The sequence below is a fragment of the Vigna radiata genome, chromosome 1, assembly GCF_000741045.1.
Source record: "Vigna radiata var. radiata cultivar VC1973A chromosome 1, Vradiata_ver6, whole genome shotgun sequence".
In the NCBI taxonomy this organism is placed as follows: Eukaryota; Viridiplantae; Streptophyta; class Magnoliopsida; order Fabales; family Fabaceae; genus Vigna; species Vigna radiata.
In genome coordinates, this window is record NC_028351.1 from 12,929,634 (window position 1) to 12,948,180 (window position 18,547).

At 33.8% G+C, this 18,547-nt stretch overlaps 2 protein-coding genes across 3 annotated transcripts; both read right to left on the reverse strand.

Moving 5' to 3' along the window:
- Positions 1-4,408: 4,408 nt before the first annotated feature.
- On the reverse strand, positions 4,409-9,957 carry LOC106763477. Of its 2 annotated transcripts, none has more exons than XM_014647688.2 (6): positions 9,513-9,955; positions 8,047-8,169; positions 7,804-7,974; positions 7,356-7,437; positions 5,032-5,096; positions 4,409-4,870 (listed from the first exon to the last, which is right to left on the reverse strand). In XM_014647688.2, exons 1-6 carry the CDS (start codon positions 9,786-9,788, stop codon positions 4,568-4,570), a joined length of 1,020 nt encoding a protein of 339 aa, XP_014503174.1. In that variant the 5' UTR covers positions 9,789-9,955; the 3' UTR covers positions 4,409-4,567. The 2 variants fall into 2 exon arrangements, with proteins under 2 accessions (XP_014503174.1, XP_022640882.1); XM_022785161.1 differs by lacking the exons at positions 4,409-4,870; positions 5,032-5,096 and adding exons at positions 5,628-5,803; positions 6,937-7,084 and having other exon boundaries at positions 9,513-9,957.
- A 419-nt stretch (positions 9,958-10,376) lies between these two features.
- Positions 10,377-11,331, reverse strand: LOC111241420 (20S-pre-rRNA D-site endonuclease nob1-like). Its single transcript, XM_022779475.1, has 2 exons — positions 10,992-11,331; positions 10,377-10,858 (listed from the first exon to the last, which is right to left on the reverse strand). Exons 1-2 carry the CDS (start codon positions 11,329-11,331, stop codon positions 10,647-10,649), a joined length of 552 nt encoding a protein of 183 aa, XP_022635196.1. The 3' UTR covers positions 10,377-10,646.
- Between the last annotated feature and the right edge of the window lie 7,216 nt (positions 11,332-18,547).

The following is an 18,547-nucleotide window of genomic DNA, read 5'->3' on the forward strand; positions in this document are numbered from 1 at the left end:
GAGAGATCAATTGCTTAAATTGATTTAGATTGACTTTTTCTCTTTATTTTTTGTAGAAAAATTGATACACTTAATCCAAATAACATTAAACTAGACTAATTTGACCCAACTGACTAGAATTTAAATTATCAAAGATACTTAAACATATCACACTCAAATTAAAACATATCAAATTAAATCAACACATAACACCTACATAATATCCAAAAATTTACAACAATTCCACTTCAAAATTTAGATTATCTAACTCAAAATATTATTATTATTAAACTAGTTTCCCTTACGTGAATCAAACTTCATTTATATTCTCACAAATGTAGTACACACATAAAACTCAAATCAATGATTTGAACATATCTTAATAATTCTAGACAAACATATATCTTCGCTGTAAACTCAATTAAGTCACATGTAAGCAACAATACTCATGCATGCAAAACTTTGAAAATTTGACTAAAGAAAATGGTTATTATAATGGATTTTTTGATTAGGTAGAATTGCTCTATTCTAGTTCAGGATTTTAATAGTGGATTCTGATATTAAAAAAAATAAAGATATCTTTCGGAATCTTAAAAAGAAGTCAAAGAATAAAAAAAAAATTTAGTAAAACTGCTATACTTTTAAAATAAAAATCGATTAACCAAACTTTCTATTTGTACTTCATTTTTTAATAACAATTTTAATAACAAAATATTCAAGATTATTCTATAAGAGACTGTTTTTACTCCTTGTTATTTTATAAGTCCTTCTTACAAACCACCATATTTATTTTATCTGTTTTCTATTTTAAATATTTAAGAAAAAAATTGTACAAACATTTTAAGAAAATAAGATTAAGGATTAAATATATTTTTGGTCCCTAAACTATCATGAGTAAAAATATGACGGTGCATGGAGAAGTCAAATAGCCCGATTAGAAGTCTAGGGAGCTTGGTAAGGTGTTACCGAGCTATTTGGACTGCCTACTGAGCTATCTGAGTTCATGATATACTTTATCAAGCTATCTGGACTTCCCACTAAGCTATTTGAGTTCTCCATGCACTTTACCAGGTTATCTGAACTTTCCAACAAGCTATCTGAGTTCTCCATTTACCTTACCAAGCTATCTAAACTTCCCATCAAGTTATCCAGATGTCTCGCCAACTTGGGGTCACAACACACGTGTCTTGCTAACCTTAATGGGTTGGCGATGTGGCACACCATTTGCCATTGAGATATCTTGCTAACCTGGGACACAATACACCTATCTTACACAATGGCACACTATTTGCCACGTCAAAAAATAAAAAAACTAATGATGTTGGTCATAAAGGACTAAATTTGTGCCTTTCTAAAAAGAGAGACTTAAATAAAACAAGGTTTGGAAGAGAGACAAAAACCAAAATACATAATATTTTAGGAACCAAAAATATATTTAACCTTAAAATTAAAAATGAAAACATGAAAAATTACAAATAAATGCCTATTTAGTTTTATTTACTCATTAACTAAATAATTAAAATCAAATTAGTTTAGTAATTAAATAATCTTTGCAGACAAAAAAAAAATGTTCATCTCATCATTTTAATCACTTAATAAAGAGAAAATGTATGGGAGGAAAAAGAGTGATGTGGAGGAAAAGGAAGATTTTAAAGCTTCACATCATATTTTTATAGTGAGCCTTTTAGTTATATACTTTAACCTTTTAGGTAGAGCCGTCAAAATGGGTCACAACCCGTGAGTCAACCTGGCCCGTCACGGGTTCGGGCCGGGTTGGGTTTGAAATACAACCCATTTATGTGCGGGTCAGATTTCAACCCGGCTCATTTAGACCCAGCTTATGCGGGTCGTGGTGAGCCGGGTTGGCCCACCAACCCACCTACCTAATTTTATTTTTTTAATTTATTTATGAAACCCTAAAAAATAAAATATTATCTTCACTCATTATGTATACCAAAAAAGTAATCTCTGCTCTCACAAATCACTCTCACGGTACTTCTCTCATTTGACAGTGCTCTCACCCTCACTTCACTAAAATTCTTCAATGAGCAGGTAAAACACCCTTCCTTTTTTCTTCTCTTTTCTCTACATTTTTGTTTTCTCACTTCTCTTTCTTTTTTTTTTTTTCAAAAACCCTATAATGACAAAAATAGGGGTTTGCGAATTTGTTTTTTGTTTTGGGGGATTTGAAGACATGAATTGATTTTTTTCATGCTGATTCTCTTTTTTTTACTAATATTTTTTTATTGATTGTCGGAATTAGTCTTTAACATAATTTTTTAGGAGTGAACTTTGTTTAAATTTAAATTATAGAAAGTTTTTATTTTTTTTTATTTAAAAAAAATATAATTTAAATGGGCTAGTGAGCCAACCCGTTTACCCACCAACCCGTGGTGGGTCAGGCCGGGTTCAAGTTTTTCTGGCTCGCTAATAAATGAGCCGGGTTGGGTTGACTCACTAAGTGACCAACCCATGGTGGACCGGACCGGGTTGAGTCGGGTTATCCGTTTTGACAGCTCTACTTTTAGGATAAACATATTGAATTTTTACTTATTTCTCACATATATTATTTTCTAAATCTAGCCATCAATTTTGTTCCTTTTCATCATAAAACTCTTAATGCACTTAAGGGTAAATCAATACAAATATAGTGTTTCAAATCTTATATTTAATATTAAATTTTATTTTTAATAATTAATTTTTTTGGGAAATATTTCTTTTATAGTTTAACTTTTCATAAACAGAGGAGAAACGAGTCGTTTAAATTAAAGTTAAGAAAAAAAATAACAAGTATGCATTCTATTATGCTAGTGAACAAAAATAGTACTTGGAGATAATTTTATAACAATAACAAAAGTACATTGATTATGTGGAGTTAAGCTTCTAGGACTATTCTATTATAATTTTATTATGGATTATGAGATTAAGTTAAATTAAATGTTTTTATTTCTTTTGATTATTAATTTTGATTATTCTTCTTTTATGTCTTTCATCTTTTCAATCACGTCAAAATGGTTTTTACATTATAAGTGTTTGAATCTATATACATATTTTCAATCACGTCAAAATGGTTTTTACATTATAAGTGTTTGAATCTATATACATATTGATCATATATTATTGAATAAGTTTTTATTACTAATTGAGAATTTACTTTGATTAATTAACTTTTAATTTAGTTAGATTTTTAAGAATAATTATGATTAAACACTATAATTTAATTTTTTTCATATTTTATTTCAATTTTAAAAAGTAATCTTCGTTACTGTTAAATATTTTCATTAAAAATTATATAAAGAATATTTTTCAAATACAATTTAAATTGTTTTATCTGTTTATTTGATGTACTTCAAAAGAATTGTTGTAAAAATATTAGTGAATTATGCCCACCAAATAAAAGAATTCTCATCGTACAAATATAGATAGATTATATTTGTCACAATTTATTATAAAATAAATAGATGTAGGATTAAGTGGTTAGATCAAATGAATTTACGTAAAAAAAAATAAATAAAATGGATTGACTGGCAGAGTTGGTATAAGCATTAATTCATGACCATCTCATTAAATTTTGAATACACGAGAAATAAAAAATTTCTAAAATCAAACTTTTACTTTTATTCTAAGCTTATTAACTATTTTAACCATCAATTTTTTAAAATGAAACCATATAATTACTTTCCATCCTATTGAGAATAAAATTTTTAACAAAGAAAAATCGAAGGTTTTAATTTATGCATAGTATGATTTATGATTAAAAATTTTAACCTATAAAAGGGTTACATGATTGCATAATTGAACCTTTCTTTAACCAAGAGACTAAATTAAATAAAATAAATAACTAATAATAAATTAAACTTTATTGTAAAACAATTAATTAATATTTGGTGTTTCCATTTCTAGGCATGCCACTTTCAGTCTATTTTCATCCATAGGCACCCACCTAACCCTTCTAATTATTAGATGATGGTTTCTACTAGTGTTGAAATAATGTTTCACTAAAGAAGTCCCATGCCATAAACATATTGATTCTTAGTGGTCAGATTTCAGATACCATGTGAATTATATCCCATAAAAACTGAATAACTTCAATAATTGATTATAAGGTATAAGCAATTATAATAAAAATCACTTCTTTAATTCATTTATATAGATATGCTGAAAAAAAATTTAATTGTCTGTGTCCATAACCTTAGTTTAATGAAATATATTTGAATAATGAGTAAATCTGAACAGATTTTGGGCACTTGGTAACAATCATTTGAAATAACTTTTTTAAGAACGCTATCTTTTGTCAATAGGAAATCAAATTAAATCTAGTTTAACGTAGCTATTACATCATAGGTTACTTATATTCAGAACATATTCTGCTGCAAAAATTGCATTTTCTGGTAATTTCCTCTGCTTCAACTAGTTACTGTACGCATAGACGCTAAATTTTTTATCAAACTTTAAACATGAATGAAAAAAAAAAAACATTTATACAGACTTATGCATATATGTGCAAGGGATATCTAACGGGTACAAACAGATTCAAACATGCAGAGTAAAAATTAACATGTCATCTTAATGTGTCAATCAATACTGGTTAAAATGATATCCTGATAAAGACCAATATATGCAAAGCTAAAATATAGAGCACAAATGCAGACCTGAATAGCATAAGCCTCTGCTGGGTTTCAGATCTGCCAGCAGAGTGATAAGGAAGCCTTTGATGGCCTTCATAATCTGACATACTGTGTAACTTATCTGAGGAGCTTTTACTGAAACGATACCTAGCAGCAGTGTTTGCCTCCAAATTGTTGTTTTCTGTTTGCCGCCATAGCCCATTCAACCTTTCCAATTCCATCTCTTTCAAATGAATGTCACCCAGTAAGCCCTCAGCTTGTGCCTGAAGGTATGGGAGTAAGGCACTTGGTTAAACATTTTCAGATCCAAATAATCTATCAAACCGTGTTATCAACTAGCCATTGTCAATTAATTTTTCTCTAGTAAAAACAAGAGAACGAAGGAGAAATTTGTAAATCATGTATTATGAAGTATAAAAAGGACCTGTTTAGCAGCCAGTTGCTCAATTAGACCATGAAGTTGTTTATCCAATGTCTTCTCTCTTTGTGCTGCAGAACAAGAACGTTTAAGAGCAAAAATAATACATGCACTCATTCAAGATGCTTCCAAGTGTACAAGAGCACAAGGAGAATTAACACAACAAAAGCAATAAAAGGAATAGTTATGTCCCGATATGGTTAGTGGATTACTAAGAGCATGAAATATTATCTAATGTTATTCAGATATTAAACAACCCAACTAAAGTTCTTTCTTTCATCTTGATGATAAAAGAAGTCATTAAAAAAAATACAAACAGGAGTATCATGAATCTTCCTAAAGCTACAATGGAAACAACAGAGGCTAGAAAATGTAAAATACATCAAACCTAATGAAAATCCCAGTCTCTTGGCCCCAGTAAGGAGACACTCTTAAGAAAATCCAATCAGATTTTTGTATCATCATTTTGAAAACATTTCTACGTCAGCAATGCAGTGACAGGATATACCCATATCAGTAGAAATTTATTATGAATATACAACAAGTTCAGATAACTCATTTATACATATGAATAAATGTTTGAAGAGAATCTAACATACAGGAAATCACCTAACCCAGTCCTATGCTGTGTTTTTAATGTCATCATCATGATGGACTTAATCATTCAAAGAAGTTTTTGGTCCTCTGCATTCACAACGATGGCTTGCAACATTTCTTACAAGAAATAAGTTTATGATATCTTTTCTCCGTGTGGTCAAATTCAATGGTGGTGTATGACCTATGCACACAGAAAGTACAAAAGTATATATAATACCACCTCCAGCAAACAAGCAATTCGAATACACAAAACGTAAGGAATAAAAAGAAGAAAAAGATAATAAAGAGCATGCTTATGCTTTCAGATTAAAAACATTAACAAACGGAAATCTGGGAAAAGGAATAATATAAGATAAACATACTAACATAACTGGGCTTTAATAAATATACTGTTCCTTTTACATTTCCAAGCATTGAAAGTAGCATAATTGGTATCTTAAGCATCAGCCCAGATGATATATTTCCCATTTCCACTTTCAAGGGATCCCAAATTTATATTTTGATCTTTCCCTCCCATATGTGGATTTTTTTGGAGCTACGGTTCATGTATTTGATAAATCCAACCTTTCTCATGAAGAATTTGAACATTGACAATGATCATGAAGATCTAGAAGTGTTTTGGGTTGTGATGTGTAGATTGGGAAATGTTGTAAGTTTTCTCTTTCATGATTTGATCCTAAAATTGCAATTAAAATGCTTTTCCAAATGAATTAGAGCTTGTCTTGGTGATAAGGTTTTCTTTTTTAATTGATTGAAAAAATGTTTTGAACCTGTTAAAATGTTTAGTTGATCCGGAATAACTATACAAAGCATTTTATCTGATTAAATAATCTTTTTAACTATTAGAATCATTTAAAACCATGAACAGTTCTGATCTTTCTGTTTTAATCTGTTAAAAGCAAGCTTTTAATAGATTAAAAGTTACTTTAAGTTCAGTGAAGGCTTTGGACTTCTCTGTTTTAATATGTTAAAACGATAAGTTCATCGATTAATTTCACTTACTGAAATTAACATATTAAAACACAATTTTAATTCATTAAAACAGACAAATTAAAATATATATAACTCTATCATGTCTAAACCATTTAACAAGAGATCAAAACTAAAGTTTCTAGAATCTTTTCCACGAGACAGTCCAAACAGAGTTACAAATTGTTCTTGAAGCTTTCTTTGTACAAATTTTGTCATTAATACCTAGTTTATTCCTTTTTGTTGGGCTGATCTTGTTACAGTTGATATTATTTTCACTTTCTCAATTCGTTTTTGTGTTTATAGTCTGTCTCTTGATAGAGTTTCCAGGTATAGAGTAGTAACCTTGTAGGGCTTGATATTTGGTTTCTTGACAGGTATGGCTGAACAACTGGATGTAGCTCTTGGTTAAGAGTGAACTGGTATAAAAGTTTATTGTGCACATCTTTCTCTCTCCTTGTCGTGCGGTTCTTGACTTTATTTGGTTTAGTTTCTGTGCATAAAATTAAAAGCAACCAAATCCTGTAATAAAATTTTTTAATAACGATCTCATTCTAAGTTTTGTAAAAATTTGAGATACTTCAATTGTCCGTCTCTCTTGAACTCAGCCCCTTTAAACTAACAGATTGACGGTAGGAAATTTGGGAAAACCACACAGCAATAGCTAGCCATTGTAGTTGAAGAACTTAAGGCCATATAAACCCCATCCAAGACACTCATACTTCCAATTTGAATTGAGTTCGATATATGATAAGATACCATACCTGGGGAAGGTTGTTTAAGTGCATTTTCCTGCACTTTTGCCCATTTCTTCTCCAACTCTTTCACAGCATCCTCCATCGAACTCTGAAATGAAATGAGGGTCATTAATTTGGTGAATTTAACTATATATCATCCGATCATAGATTATCATACATGTTAAGGATGTTGACTTTTGTATTTATCATTAGTAACAAGTAATATCCAGTGCAATTTTTAACCGATTGATAATATAACATCTTTCTATTGACAAGACATATAAAACTCTCAATTTGGTAAAGTATCAACGTAAGTAGTTAAACTACACTTAAAATATATAGCATAGATCATATAGTCCTTGAAATGATAGGAATAGTAATTAGCATGATCACCATTGTTTATTTACTCTTTATCTATCCACTATTAAAAACTAAAATGTTAAGGTGAGCACATAAGAGTCTGTTATTAACAAACCAACTGCTTCTTCTTCTCTTCCAATTCATCTAGTAAAGCTGATCTCGATGTTTCTGCATCTGCATCAAATCCAGCTTTAGATTTTGCCTTCATTTCATCCCAACCACCAGATGCTTGCTGTTTCATTTTGTCCAGCTCAGCTTTGAGTTTCTTCTCAGTCTCATCCATCTCCTGTAACAATAAATAAAAAATCAATTGAATCAACCTCAATCTGACAAATCACAATCAATTCACAATCATAACCTGCAACTTTGTCCTTAGTAAATCAGCCTCTTGTAATTTCTCTTTTATTTTATTCTCAAAATCGGATATTGCACTTTCATATGCTGCATTCTCTTCCTTCAATGTCACCTCTCTAAGTTGGGCCTGCAACAAAAATTATCATCATTAATTGTATTGTAGCAGTATTTTAGGTTAATATCATTTTAGTCCCCAAGTACTGCAAATGTGTGCTTTCACTTTCACAAGTTTCAGCTGCCAGCTGAGTCCATCAAGTTTTCTTCTGTTTATAATTTAGTCCCTTCATCTAGATTTCATCTGATTATTAGCTGAATTCACCAACATGGCATACATGCAACTGAATAAATACACTGTTACAACCAGCAGGAAAAACGCAGAATATTTGATAGTTGCGTTTGCGGTTCAAGGTGTAAGTTATTCTTTTCAGAGTACTGCTAAGAACAGACTCTTAAACATGTTCTTTCTAACACATTGGATTATATTTATTGCTAACTACAGAATCAGGGTAAATATTCATTAACTAAGACCTGGAACCCAAAGAATTATATATTTTCCATAAGAGGCAGCATGTTCAAAAGAGTATGTCAGAGAGTATTCCTAACATTTCTTCTTGCTCTTACAAGGTAATGAACATATTGTCTTTTCATTTTGAGCAAGTCAACGACTTAAAATTAGAGAGGATCAAGACGGAGGGAACCAATTGTGAATGGAAGAAAACTTAAGAGATTCAACATGTGTAGTTGAAATACAACTCTTCCAAATTGTATAACTTTGGAAATCAATTCTGTTCAATAAACACAAAGCGTAACCCAGACCTAACCTATATTTCTTAATTCCAGTCAAAGATTGTGCTATAGGCTCAGCTGGATTAATCCCTAACACGGAAGAATGCCAACAACACTCTTTACTATCAGGTGAATTTTATTGAAAAATAATATTTTTACTAGATTTCATTTCTCACTTATGAGAGCGTGCCTGGCAAATATTATTTTTGCCACTTTAAGCTATTTTATGGATAAAAAAGAAGTCTTTATATATAGAACAATTGTCTAAGTGTGTAAAAAACTTTCTTTTTTCTGAAAAGATTAGTCTTTTTCTATAATTATTTCCCTGTTTCCCTCTCAGCTTCATATATATACTTTTTCTCCTACATAAATACAGATTTACATTTTGTTTCCAAATGATATTAATTAACACAACCCTTTTTTAGCAAACTTATGGCAACAAAAATTGATTCCGAATACAATCTATTACAATAACATAATCCATTGTACATGTAATAATAATATCAATCGGATATTGAAATAATAAACTTTTTGCACTTATCCCAAACCAAGCACAGTCTGAGTCTCTTTCATCAAAAGCAAGGGAACATGGAGAGATACTGCTAGAATTCCTCTCTAACATAATAACACAATAGTATTTGGATGAGAGAGCGAAAATGTAATTAAGAGTTACTAGTTAAGGACCTGTTGGCGCGTAGCGGAGTGGGAGTTCAATTGGAGGGCGAGGGCGGCATTGGAGGCGAGGGAGTGGGCGTGGAGGTGAGGGAGGCTCTGGGAGATGTCTTGGGGAGGCAATCTCAGCCGTAGATCATGGATCAAACGGCGGAGAGAAGCCGCCTTCTGATCCAGTTCGATCACATACCTTTGCTGATCTTCGGAAAAGAGGATTGGGATGATGGAATCGTCCTCCGCTTCCTTTCCTGCGCCACCTCCCACCGCCCATGCCAGTAACCCAGCCATGCCTTACAAGTTTACTCTCTCTTTGTCTCTGTTTCTCTTTCTCTCTCTTCCAATTTCTTCACTCACCAACCATTTTTTCCGATCTGCGGTGGTTGATTTGGGAATTAGGAATTGTGGCGCTTTAGTTCCTTAGAGGCTCGTTAATTCTATTTTGTTGTTTTTGAAATTTTGATTTTCTTGAGCATTTATATTACACTAATACAATTTAAAAGACTATAAGGAAAAATTTTTCTAAACAATATTTTAACAACTTTTTGACAATTTATACATGATAGTTTATGATTGATCTATTTTAAATATTTTTTAAAAGAAAATTTAAACCGACCAATAAAATTGTGATATGTATCTTGTTATTAAAAAGATGTTAAAAAGTGTTATTAAAATATTATTCTTTCAAATATTTTTGGTTTAATCATTTAGATTGTTCCTATTTATATTGGATTTTGTCAATTAGGTCCCAGTATTTTAAAACGTCTCAACTAAGTCCCTGTTTTTGCAAAATTGAATCAATTAAAGGTTTGTAGTTAACTTGAGCGGACAACGTTAAAATTGAGTGTGCGTGGCATCCAGACTTGGCTGAGGTGGCAGTTTATGTTGAGCTGAGTTGATTTTCTCACATTTTTTAATTAAATTTCATTGTAAATAATTGATACACACAAAACGCAACGTTTAAATAACTCAATTCTGCCTAAATCAAAACGTGCGTTTTGAGTGTGGAACATTGTAAGCATCACTCGTCCTCTCCACAAAACTGTCCACAGAGTGATCATTAGGAGAAACAATGTTCAAGTTCAGGTCCTGCAAAGGAAGGACTTTCGAATTGGAATTCACAAAGTCTTCCGCCTATTCCAACGCCTCCTACTCTTGCAAATTAGGCACGTTAGAACCCCACCCCGGCATGTCCTTCTCAAGAAACCTCTTCACATTCAATGTCTGCACAGGAGGAGGGGCATCCCTGAGATTTTTGGTCCCATGAATTTGAGCCTCCAACGTGTAAGTCAGAGCTATGAGCTTGATATCAACATCAGATAGAGTTTGTAGGTCACCAGTAGCCTTAGCAAATTTGACAACTACAAAAGGAATATTTACATTAGAATTCCAAATTTCGAACACATAATTTGAAGCAAAAAACAAGAAACGTGAAATAGTAAAGTAATTAACAAGCAAGCTTTAAAGTTCGAGGGTAGGTAAAATTAAGAATACCTTTATTGATGGATTTCGGGGAGGGTTCCATGGTTTGAATGGAGAAGGGAAGGAAAGAGAGTTTGTGGCGGGAAACGGGGTCACGAATTTCCTCCATAACTTCAGGGATGGAGATGAACTTGTCGGCGAGGCCGTGGAGCTTTTCGCCGGATTCGATGATTGTGTTGGCGTCCACAACGGCGACAGCGATGGCATTGGAGGATTCAGTGGTTTCCACCAAAACTGGAACATTGTGCTGCGGTGGTGGAGGTGGTTGCTTCCAATTTAGGGTTTTAAATCCTTTCTGAGTTTCCAATTTCCCCCAAAATCCCCAATTTCGCACAAAGTCAAATTGTTCCATCAATTATTTACAATGAAATTTAATTAAAAAAATGTGAGAAAACCAACTCAGCTCAGCATAAACTGCCACCTCAGCTAAGTCTGGATGCCACGCACACTCAATTTTAATGTCGTCCACTCAAGTTAACGCCAAGTCCTTAATTGATTCAATTTTCAATTTCCAAAAACAGAGACTTAATTGAGACGTTTTAAAACACTGGGACCTAATTGAGAAAATCCAACATAAATAAGGACATTCTAAATGATTAAACCAATATTTTTTTAAAAGTAAATTCAAACAGACCAATAAAATTATGACATGTGTCCTATTGTCAAAAAGTTGTTAAAATATCCTTTCAAATATATTTTTAAAAGTAAATTCAAACAGGCCAATAAAATTGTGACATGTGTCCTGTTGTCAAAAGGTTGTTAAAAAGTATTATTAAAATATCATGATCCAATATTATAAATATTTTATAATGCATAATATATTTTAGGCTTAAACCCTCCATTGGTCATAATATTTGTGTGAAAATATCAGTTCGGTCCTTAAGTTTTGAACTGTCTCAATTGGGTCATAATTTTTGTAAAAATACACACATTTTACCCCAATCGTTAACTGATCTCAAACGGCGTTAAGTTTAGCTGACGTGGTATGCTGACGTGTTGGCTTAATCCCTTCTTGGTCCTCGTATTTGTGTGAAAATCTCATTTCGGTCCTCAAGTTTTGAACTGTCTCAATTGGGTCATAATTTTTGTAAAAATACACACATTTTACCCCAATCGCTAACTGATCTCACTGTGCAACAATTATCTTCTACTATCAGTGGAATAAATAGCTTAAAGGCTGGTGATGAACCTATAGGTTACCAAGTTGGTTCATTTGCAGAAAAGGCTGTGAGAGCCTTCCACGACAACAAGACTTCAAGGGTGGCGAGTCTTCAAAAATAAAGAGGCTTGAACACAGTGAGAGAGGAATGTAATCGAGAATAAGAAACCTAAACCTAAATCACAGTTAACCAGTTAACTATAGTCCAAATAAAATAAGTGCAGTTTATTTAAACCGAACGGTTAAACAGTATAAATAAGTCATGGTAAAAATAATTTAATTTTTTTTTAGTACAAAACAGTACAGATATACTACAGTTTTAAGTTTTTAAGTAAATTGTGTCCAACCCTAATAGTCTATTACATATTCAATGGGTCTTTGCGACTCCAAGATTCATATTGCATTCCAATTGTTTTTTTCACCCTTATAATTTCTTTCTACACCCCTATTAATTTTTAAACTTCCATTTTTGCCCTTCTTTTAAATGGAAGTGAAGGTTTTTCTTAGCAAAAGTTTTGTTCATTTGGCTTCTGTCTTCTTCACGAATGAGGTGCTGAAAGCAAGATTTTGACACATTAATCAAAAGAATTGAAGATTATTATACTTTGAAGCTTGAAAGTTGGTCGTTGGTAGTTGATTATGAGTTTGGGTTTTTGATTTGAAGTTCTTTCATGTTGTGCACGAGAAAAGTTTTTTCAAGAGTTGTATAATTTAGAAGTTTCTGAATTGTACAATTTAAAAGAAAAAAGTGGTTTATTCTAGATTATATCTAGAATTTGAAAATATTATTTGAAATTATATAATTCAAATCAATGAATTGACATTAGAAATTGTATTCACGATGATGTAATGTGAAATTCAATTTTAACCTTCAGATGCATGATCCAAAACTCAAAAGTGTTTTCAAATTACAAAGTTCAGAATGCAATTATTAGTTTCAAATTCTTGGAAGTTGTTTTGGTGAGATACATGTGTATTCATAAGATTAACATGTGAAAGTAAATAATAATCATTGAAATAATACTTACCTCAAATAGATGATAATAATAAGAAGGTGATATCTTATCATAAATAATAGTCATGATATCAAGCAAACAAGATTAGTTATGATTGTCGTTGATATATGAATGTGAATATTATTTAGATTGTTTTAAGATAAAAAATATATTTGTTGGTAGAGCTAGGCATAATTAACTTAGAAAAACTAAACTATTTTTACCAAAAACTAAATTGTATCATTTTGTAGCTTAGTTAAAAAAAATTGAACCTTTTATATTTGCAGTTTAGTTAATTGCTTGAAATGTGTTTTTTATTTTACCTTTTTGTTTAATAATGCCCAACTCATCCCATTTCTTTTTCAATCACCATGGTCACAATGATTGAGAGTTTTCGTCAAAGGTTTTGCCGTCGTTGAATGCCTTGCCACCATCGAAGGCCCTACCACCATCAAAGGCCCTCACATTCTAATAGTCATGTTTTCTTAAAAAAAAAAACTTAATTAAATGTGCAAAAATATAATTGCACAATTGTGTAAGCGTATCTTAGAAAATATAGTAAGAATATTGTTGGAAGTCCCACATCGACTATAGATAAGGCCAAATTATAATATATAAGTGGGGTGCAAACCTCATCAAAGAGCCAATTTTGTGAGGTTGAGTTAGGCTTAAAACCTACTTCTTAATATTATATCAGAACCATGGTTAGAGCTTATCCTAGCGATATTTCTTGTTTCTTAGGCATTTTTTATTCCACTAGTTGTCGGGTTACTATCGGACCACATACAAGTGTGGTGCAAACCTCAACATACGAGCCAATTTTGTAGAGTTGAGTTAGGTTTAAAGTCCACTTCTTAACAAATACTTTATCTAAAAGTTTATAGTATAATTTTTATATTTCTATATAATTGCATTTTTATTCTTACTTTACATAAGAAGTTATAATTAATGGCACATCTGACACTACATGATTTGGTTTAAGGAAGAATACATCTCAAAAGTATAAATCCAGGAAAAATAATTATTATTAGTTATGATAGAAATCTTTCTTTTTCCCTCTTTGATTTATTATGCCATGACCATGCAGTTTTGATTTGCAGTGCAGTCATTAATTTTCTTTAAGGTAGTTTCGGCCACTTTGTGCCATTTGGTGCTTATTCATTGGTCACATTTGGTTTCCCTCAAGTCATACATTATTGTATGGCGCACTTTTTCTATAGCAGTTGAGAGAGCAAATTTACGTCGAATATTTCTTTATGTTTGACGTAAGTTGAGTCGGTCATTATCTGACACTAATCAAATTTTTTGTTTTTTTTAATTAATTGTGATATTTTTTACAATTCTACAAAACTTGAAAAGTAGAAAAACAACAAATGTAATGCAGTTTTTGGTATTTTATATCGCATGAACCATGAATTATAAGCAAAGACACAAAAGTTATGTGATAGGTATTAGAGTGAACAATTCTGGTATTCGAGGTACCAGGCCTCCAAGCAAAGAAGATAGAATTTTTGGTAAATGATATCCCCTTTTCCAAGTTTTATTACCATATTTATATTCTCTGCATCACTAACGGTTTATCCGTATATCACGGTAACCACGTAAATACAGTAAGAAAAGGTTCTAACAGAAAAGATTCTCACAAAACAAACATGATACTCTCTCTCAATGCACATATTCATCCCAATCTATGGGTCTCCTAATATTTCTCTTGGGTCTAGCAGATGGTCCACTCTCCTCCTGGATGCATATTGTATCATTCCTCACGTCTTGCAGAAGAACCTTGTCCTCAAGGTTGAAAGTGCGTTGAATATCTTGCCAAGGCTCCCAAGTAGCTTCCTCTGGGGAAAGACTTGCCATTGCACCAGAACTTCCAGGTGTGGAGACTCACCAGTATTGTTCTCACGGGTTCCTAATATGACTAATGGACTAAGTAAAGGCCCATTATTATAATTACTTGGTGGAAGCATTCCAGCTACTGAAGGTGGAGGTCCATGATGTGGTTTCAAAACAGAACAGTGAAATACTGGATGAATTTTTGAAGTCTCAGGAAGAGCCAAATGATAGGCCACCGACCCAATCCGATTAAGGATTTGAAATGGTCCAAAATAACGTTTTGCCAATTTTTGTGGGGTCTTACCGGCAAGAGAAGTTTGGCGATATGGCCTGAGTTTGACATAAACCCATGCTCCCACCTCATAGTGAACATCCNGACGATGAGAATCAGCCATTGTTTTCATGCGATCCTGAGCCTTTTGTAAATTCCGACGTAAAGTGGATAAAATGGCATCCCGTGAACTAAGTAATTGATCCACAGCCTCCACTTGTGATTGACCCAATATATAACCCGGCAAAGAAGGAGGAGATCGGCCATAGACAATTTCAAAAGGGGTGTATCCAGTTGCCGAGTGGATAGCAATGTTATAACACCATTCTGCCCAAGGAATGAAATGACTCCATTTGACTGGTTGTGCATTACAAAAAGCACGCAAATATTTCTCAAGAGTTCTATTTAGAACTTCAGATTGTCCATTAGTCTCTGGGTGATAAGCAGAAGACATTCGCAATTGTGTCCCACTAGCTTTGAATAATTCTTGCCAAAACTTGCTGAGGAATATAGGGTCACGATCAGAAACAATACTCTTGGGCATGCCATGTAATTTTCCCACAACATCAATGAAAAGTGTAGCCACTTGATATGCCGAAAACTGAGTAGGAAGAGTGGCAAAATGGGCTGCTTTGGAGAAACGGTCAACAACCACCAAAATGGAAGTGTACCCACGGGAAGATGGAAGGCCAGTAATAAAATCCATGGCTAAGTCTTCCCACACGCGATGTGGCAATGGAAGAGGTTGAAGCAAACCCGCAGGTTTTTGAGGTATATATTNAATTTGCTGGCACACCACACAGTTACGAATGAAAGTCTTCACATCCTTAATCATAGAGGGCCAAAAAAAATTCTCTTGCAAGCGATTAAGTGTCTTAACGAAACCCACGTGTCCACCTAAAGGGGTTGCATGAAATTCTCTCATAAGGGTCTCACGAAATGGAGACGTAGCAGGCAACCAAATTCTGCTTTTATAAAAAATCAACCCATCTTTCAATTTATAATCTGAAAATGCAACAGGGTCCTGATTTATATCATGTAAAAGTTGAGCAAAACTGACATCACCCTGTAAATTAGCCTTTAANTCCTCCAAAAATTGAAAGTGAGGAATAGTGAGCACATAAGAAAGACCCAGATTATCTTCTGCAGTAATTCGAGAAAGCGCATCGGCCGCCACATTGGAACTACCGGCCCAATATTGAATCGTATAATTATATCCAATGAGTTTACTCACGTAGAATTGTTGGTCTGGAGTTTGCACAGTTTGAGTCAATAAATCTTTTAGAGGTTTGTGATCAGTCTGAATGATGAAAAAGTGCCCCAACAAATATTGGCGCCACTTTTTAATGGCTGCAGTTATGGCATGCAACTCTCGTAAATATGTAGATGCCTGCATCATCCGAGAACAAAACTTTTTACTAAAAAAAGCAATTGGTCGTTGGTCTTGAGAGAGAACTGCACCCATAGCTATGCCAGAAGCATCTGATTGAATAACAAAAGGCTTCGAGAAATCTGGTAAAGCCAAGACTGGGGCTGTAGACATCACATGCTTCAGCTTATCGAAAGCTGTCTGAGCTTCAAGAGACCACTGAAATGCATCTTTACGAAGTAAATCTGTGAGAGGAGAGGCCAAAGCAGCGTAGCCTTTAATGAATTTGCGATAAAACCCCGTTAGGCCCAAGAATCCTTTCAATGCTCTCACGGAGGTAGGTGGTGGCCACTGTAACATTGCCTCAATTTTTGAGGAATCTGGTCCTACCGATCCAGCACTTACCACATGGCCCAAGTACTCAACCTATTGTAAGGCAAATGCACATTTGGATTGTTTCAAATAAAAATGGTTGGCATATAACAATTCAAAAGTGATTTGTAAGTGTAATAAATGATCATCCCATGTAGTGCTATAGATCAGTATGTCATCAAAAAAAACGATGATAAATTTACGCAGATGCGGTCGAAAGAGAGCGTTCATGGTGGCTTGAAAAGTTGCAGGCGCATTCGAAAGACCGAATGGGAGAACCCGAAACTCAAAATGCCCATCGTGGGTACGAAAGGCGGTTTTATGAATGTCGTCCGGCTTCATGCGAATCTGATGATATCCTTGTAGTAAATCCAATTTGGAGAACCAAATGGCAGACCCCAATTCATCTAGTAATTCATCAATGGTGGGTATGGGAAAACTGTCCGGAACAGTGATGGCATTCAAAGCCCTGTAGTCAACGCAAAATCGCCAAGTGTTATCTTTCTTCTTAACCAAGAGGACCNGAGATGAAAATGCACTNGTACTAGGNCGAATCTCTCCNGAAACAAGCATTCGGGCCACTTGANCTTCAATTTCTTNTTTTTGAGAATAAGGATATCGATATGGTCGAACCTTAACAGGAACAAAATTGGGTAATAAAGTAATAGCATGGTCTGTGGGTCGTTCAGGGGGTAAGGACGAAGGCTCCTCAAATAAAGATTGGAACCGATTCAATAAAGTGGAAAGTTCAGGAGTATCAGTTGGAATCACACAGAAGTATGCAGCAGAGTCTGACACAGGCGGCAACACAGTAAGATGAAAACATTCAGCAATATGGCCCCACTTGGACAATTTACGTAAATGATGAACCGAAATGGGCAAAGAATCATGATTAACGTCATCTATCAATTTGGCCATCTGGCCTGACCAAGTAAATTGCATGGTAAGGTGTTCATAGTCGGTTAAAATAGGACCCAAACTCTGAAGCCATTGCACTCCCAACACGGCCTCGGGCCCGCAAAGATCAATTAAATGAAAATCCACCAAAAAAGCTTGATTCTAGATTAAGAGAGGGACCTGAGTGCAAACTTGAGAGCAAGTCAAGGCATGTCCATTACCAACCATCACCGATAGTGGTTTCGTAGGCTGAAAAGGGAGACCCAATTCATGGGCTCGCTTAGATTGAAGAAAATTATGAGAACTCCCTCTATCAATGAGAATGCGAACGGAATGCTCCAATTTTTGTCCTGTGACGCGAAACATTTTGGAATTACAATGCCCTGATAATGCATTTAAACTCAACTGTGCAGAGTCAGGGATAGGGGAAGCAGTAGAATCGTTTGGAGGAAGGTCGGAAGGTATAGTCTCCTCATCGTCATGCACGAGAAGAAAGAAACGAGACTTGCAACGATGCCCAAGATTATATTTTTCATCACAGTTGTAACATAACCCACGTTCACGACGATTTTGCATTTCCGAAGCTGATAAACGCTTAAATGGAACAGTTGGCGTAACTGGTGTGGGAAGGAGAGCTTGGCGTGGTGTCGATGTTAGAGATCGTGCAAC

Coding starts and splice junctions, on each gene's coding strand:
- LOC111241420 (XM_022779475.1), bottom strand. CDS start 11,331: ATGGAACAATTTGACTTTGTGCGAAATTGGGGATTTTGGGGGAAATTG. Junction 10,859..10,991: donor CCCGAAATCCATCAATAAAG/GTATTCTTAATT, acceptor TTCCTTTTGTAG/TTGTCAAATTTGCTAAGGCT.
- LOC106763477 (XM_014647688.2), bottom strand. CDS start 9,788: ATGGCTGGGTTACTGGCATGGGCGGTGGGAGGTGGCGCAGGAAAGGAA. Junction 8,170..9,512: donor ACTCCGCTACGCGCCAACAG/GTCCTTAACTAG, acceptor TTTTTGTTGCAG/GCCCAACTTAGAGAGGTGAC. Junction 7,438..7,803: donor AAGAGAAGAAGAAGCAGTTG/GTTTGTTAATAA, acceptor ATTTCATTTCAG/AGTTCGATGGAGGATGCTGT.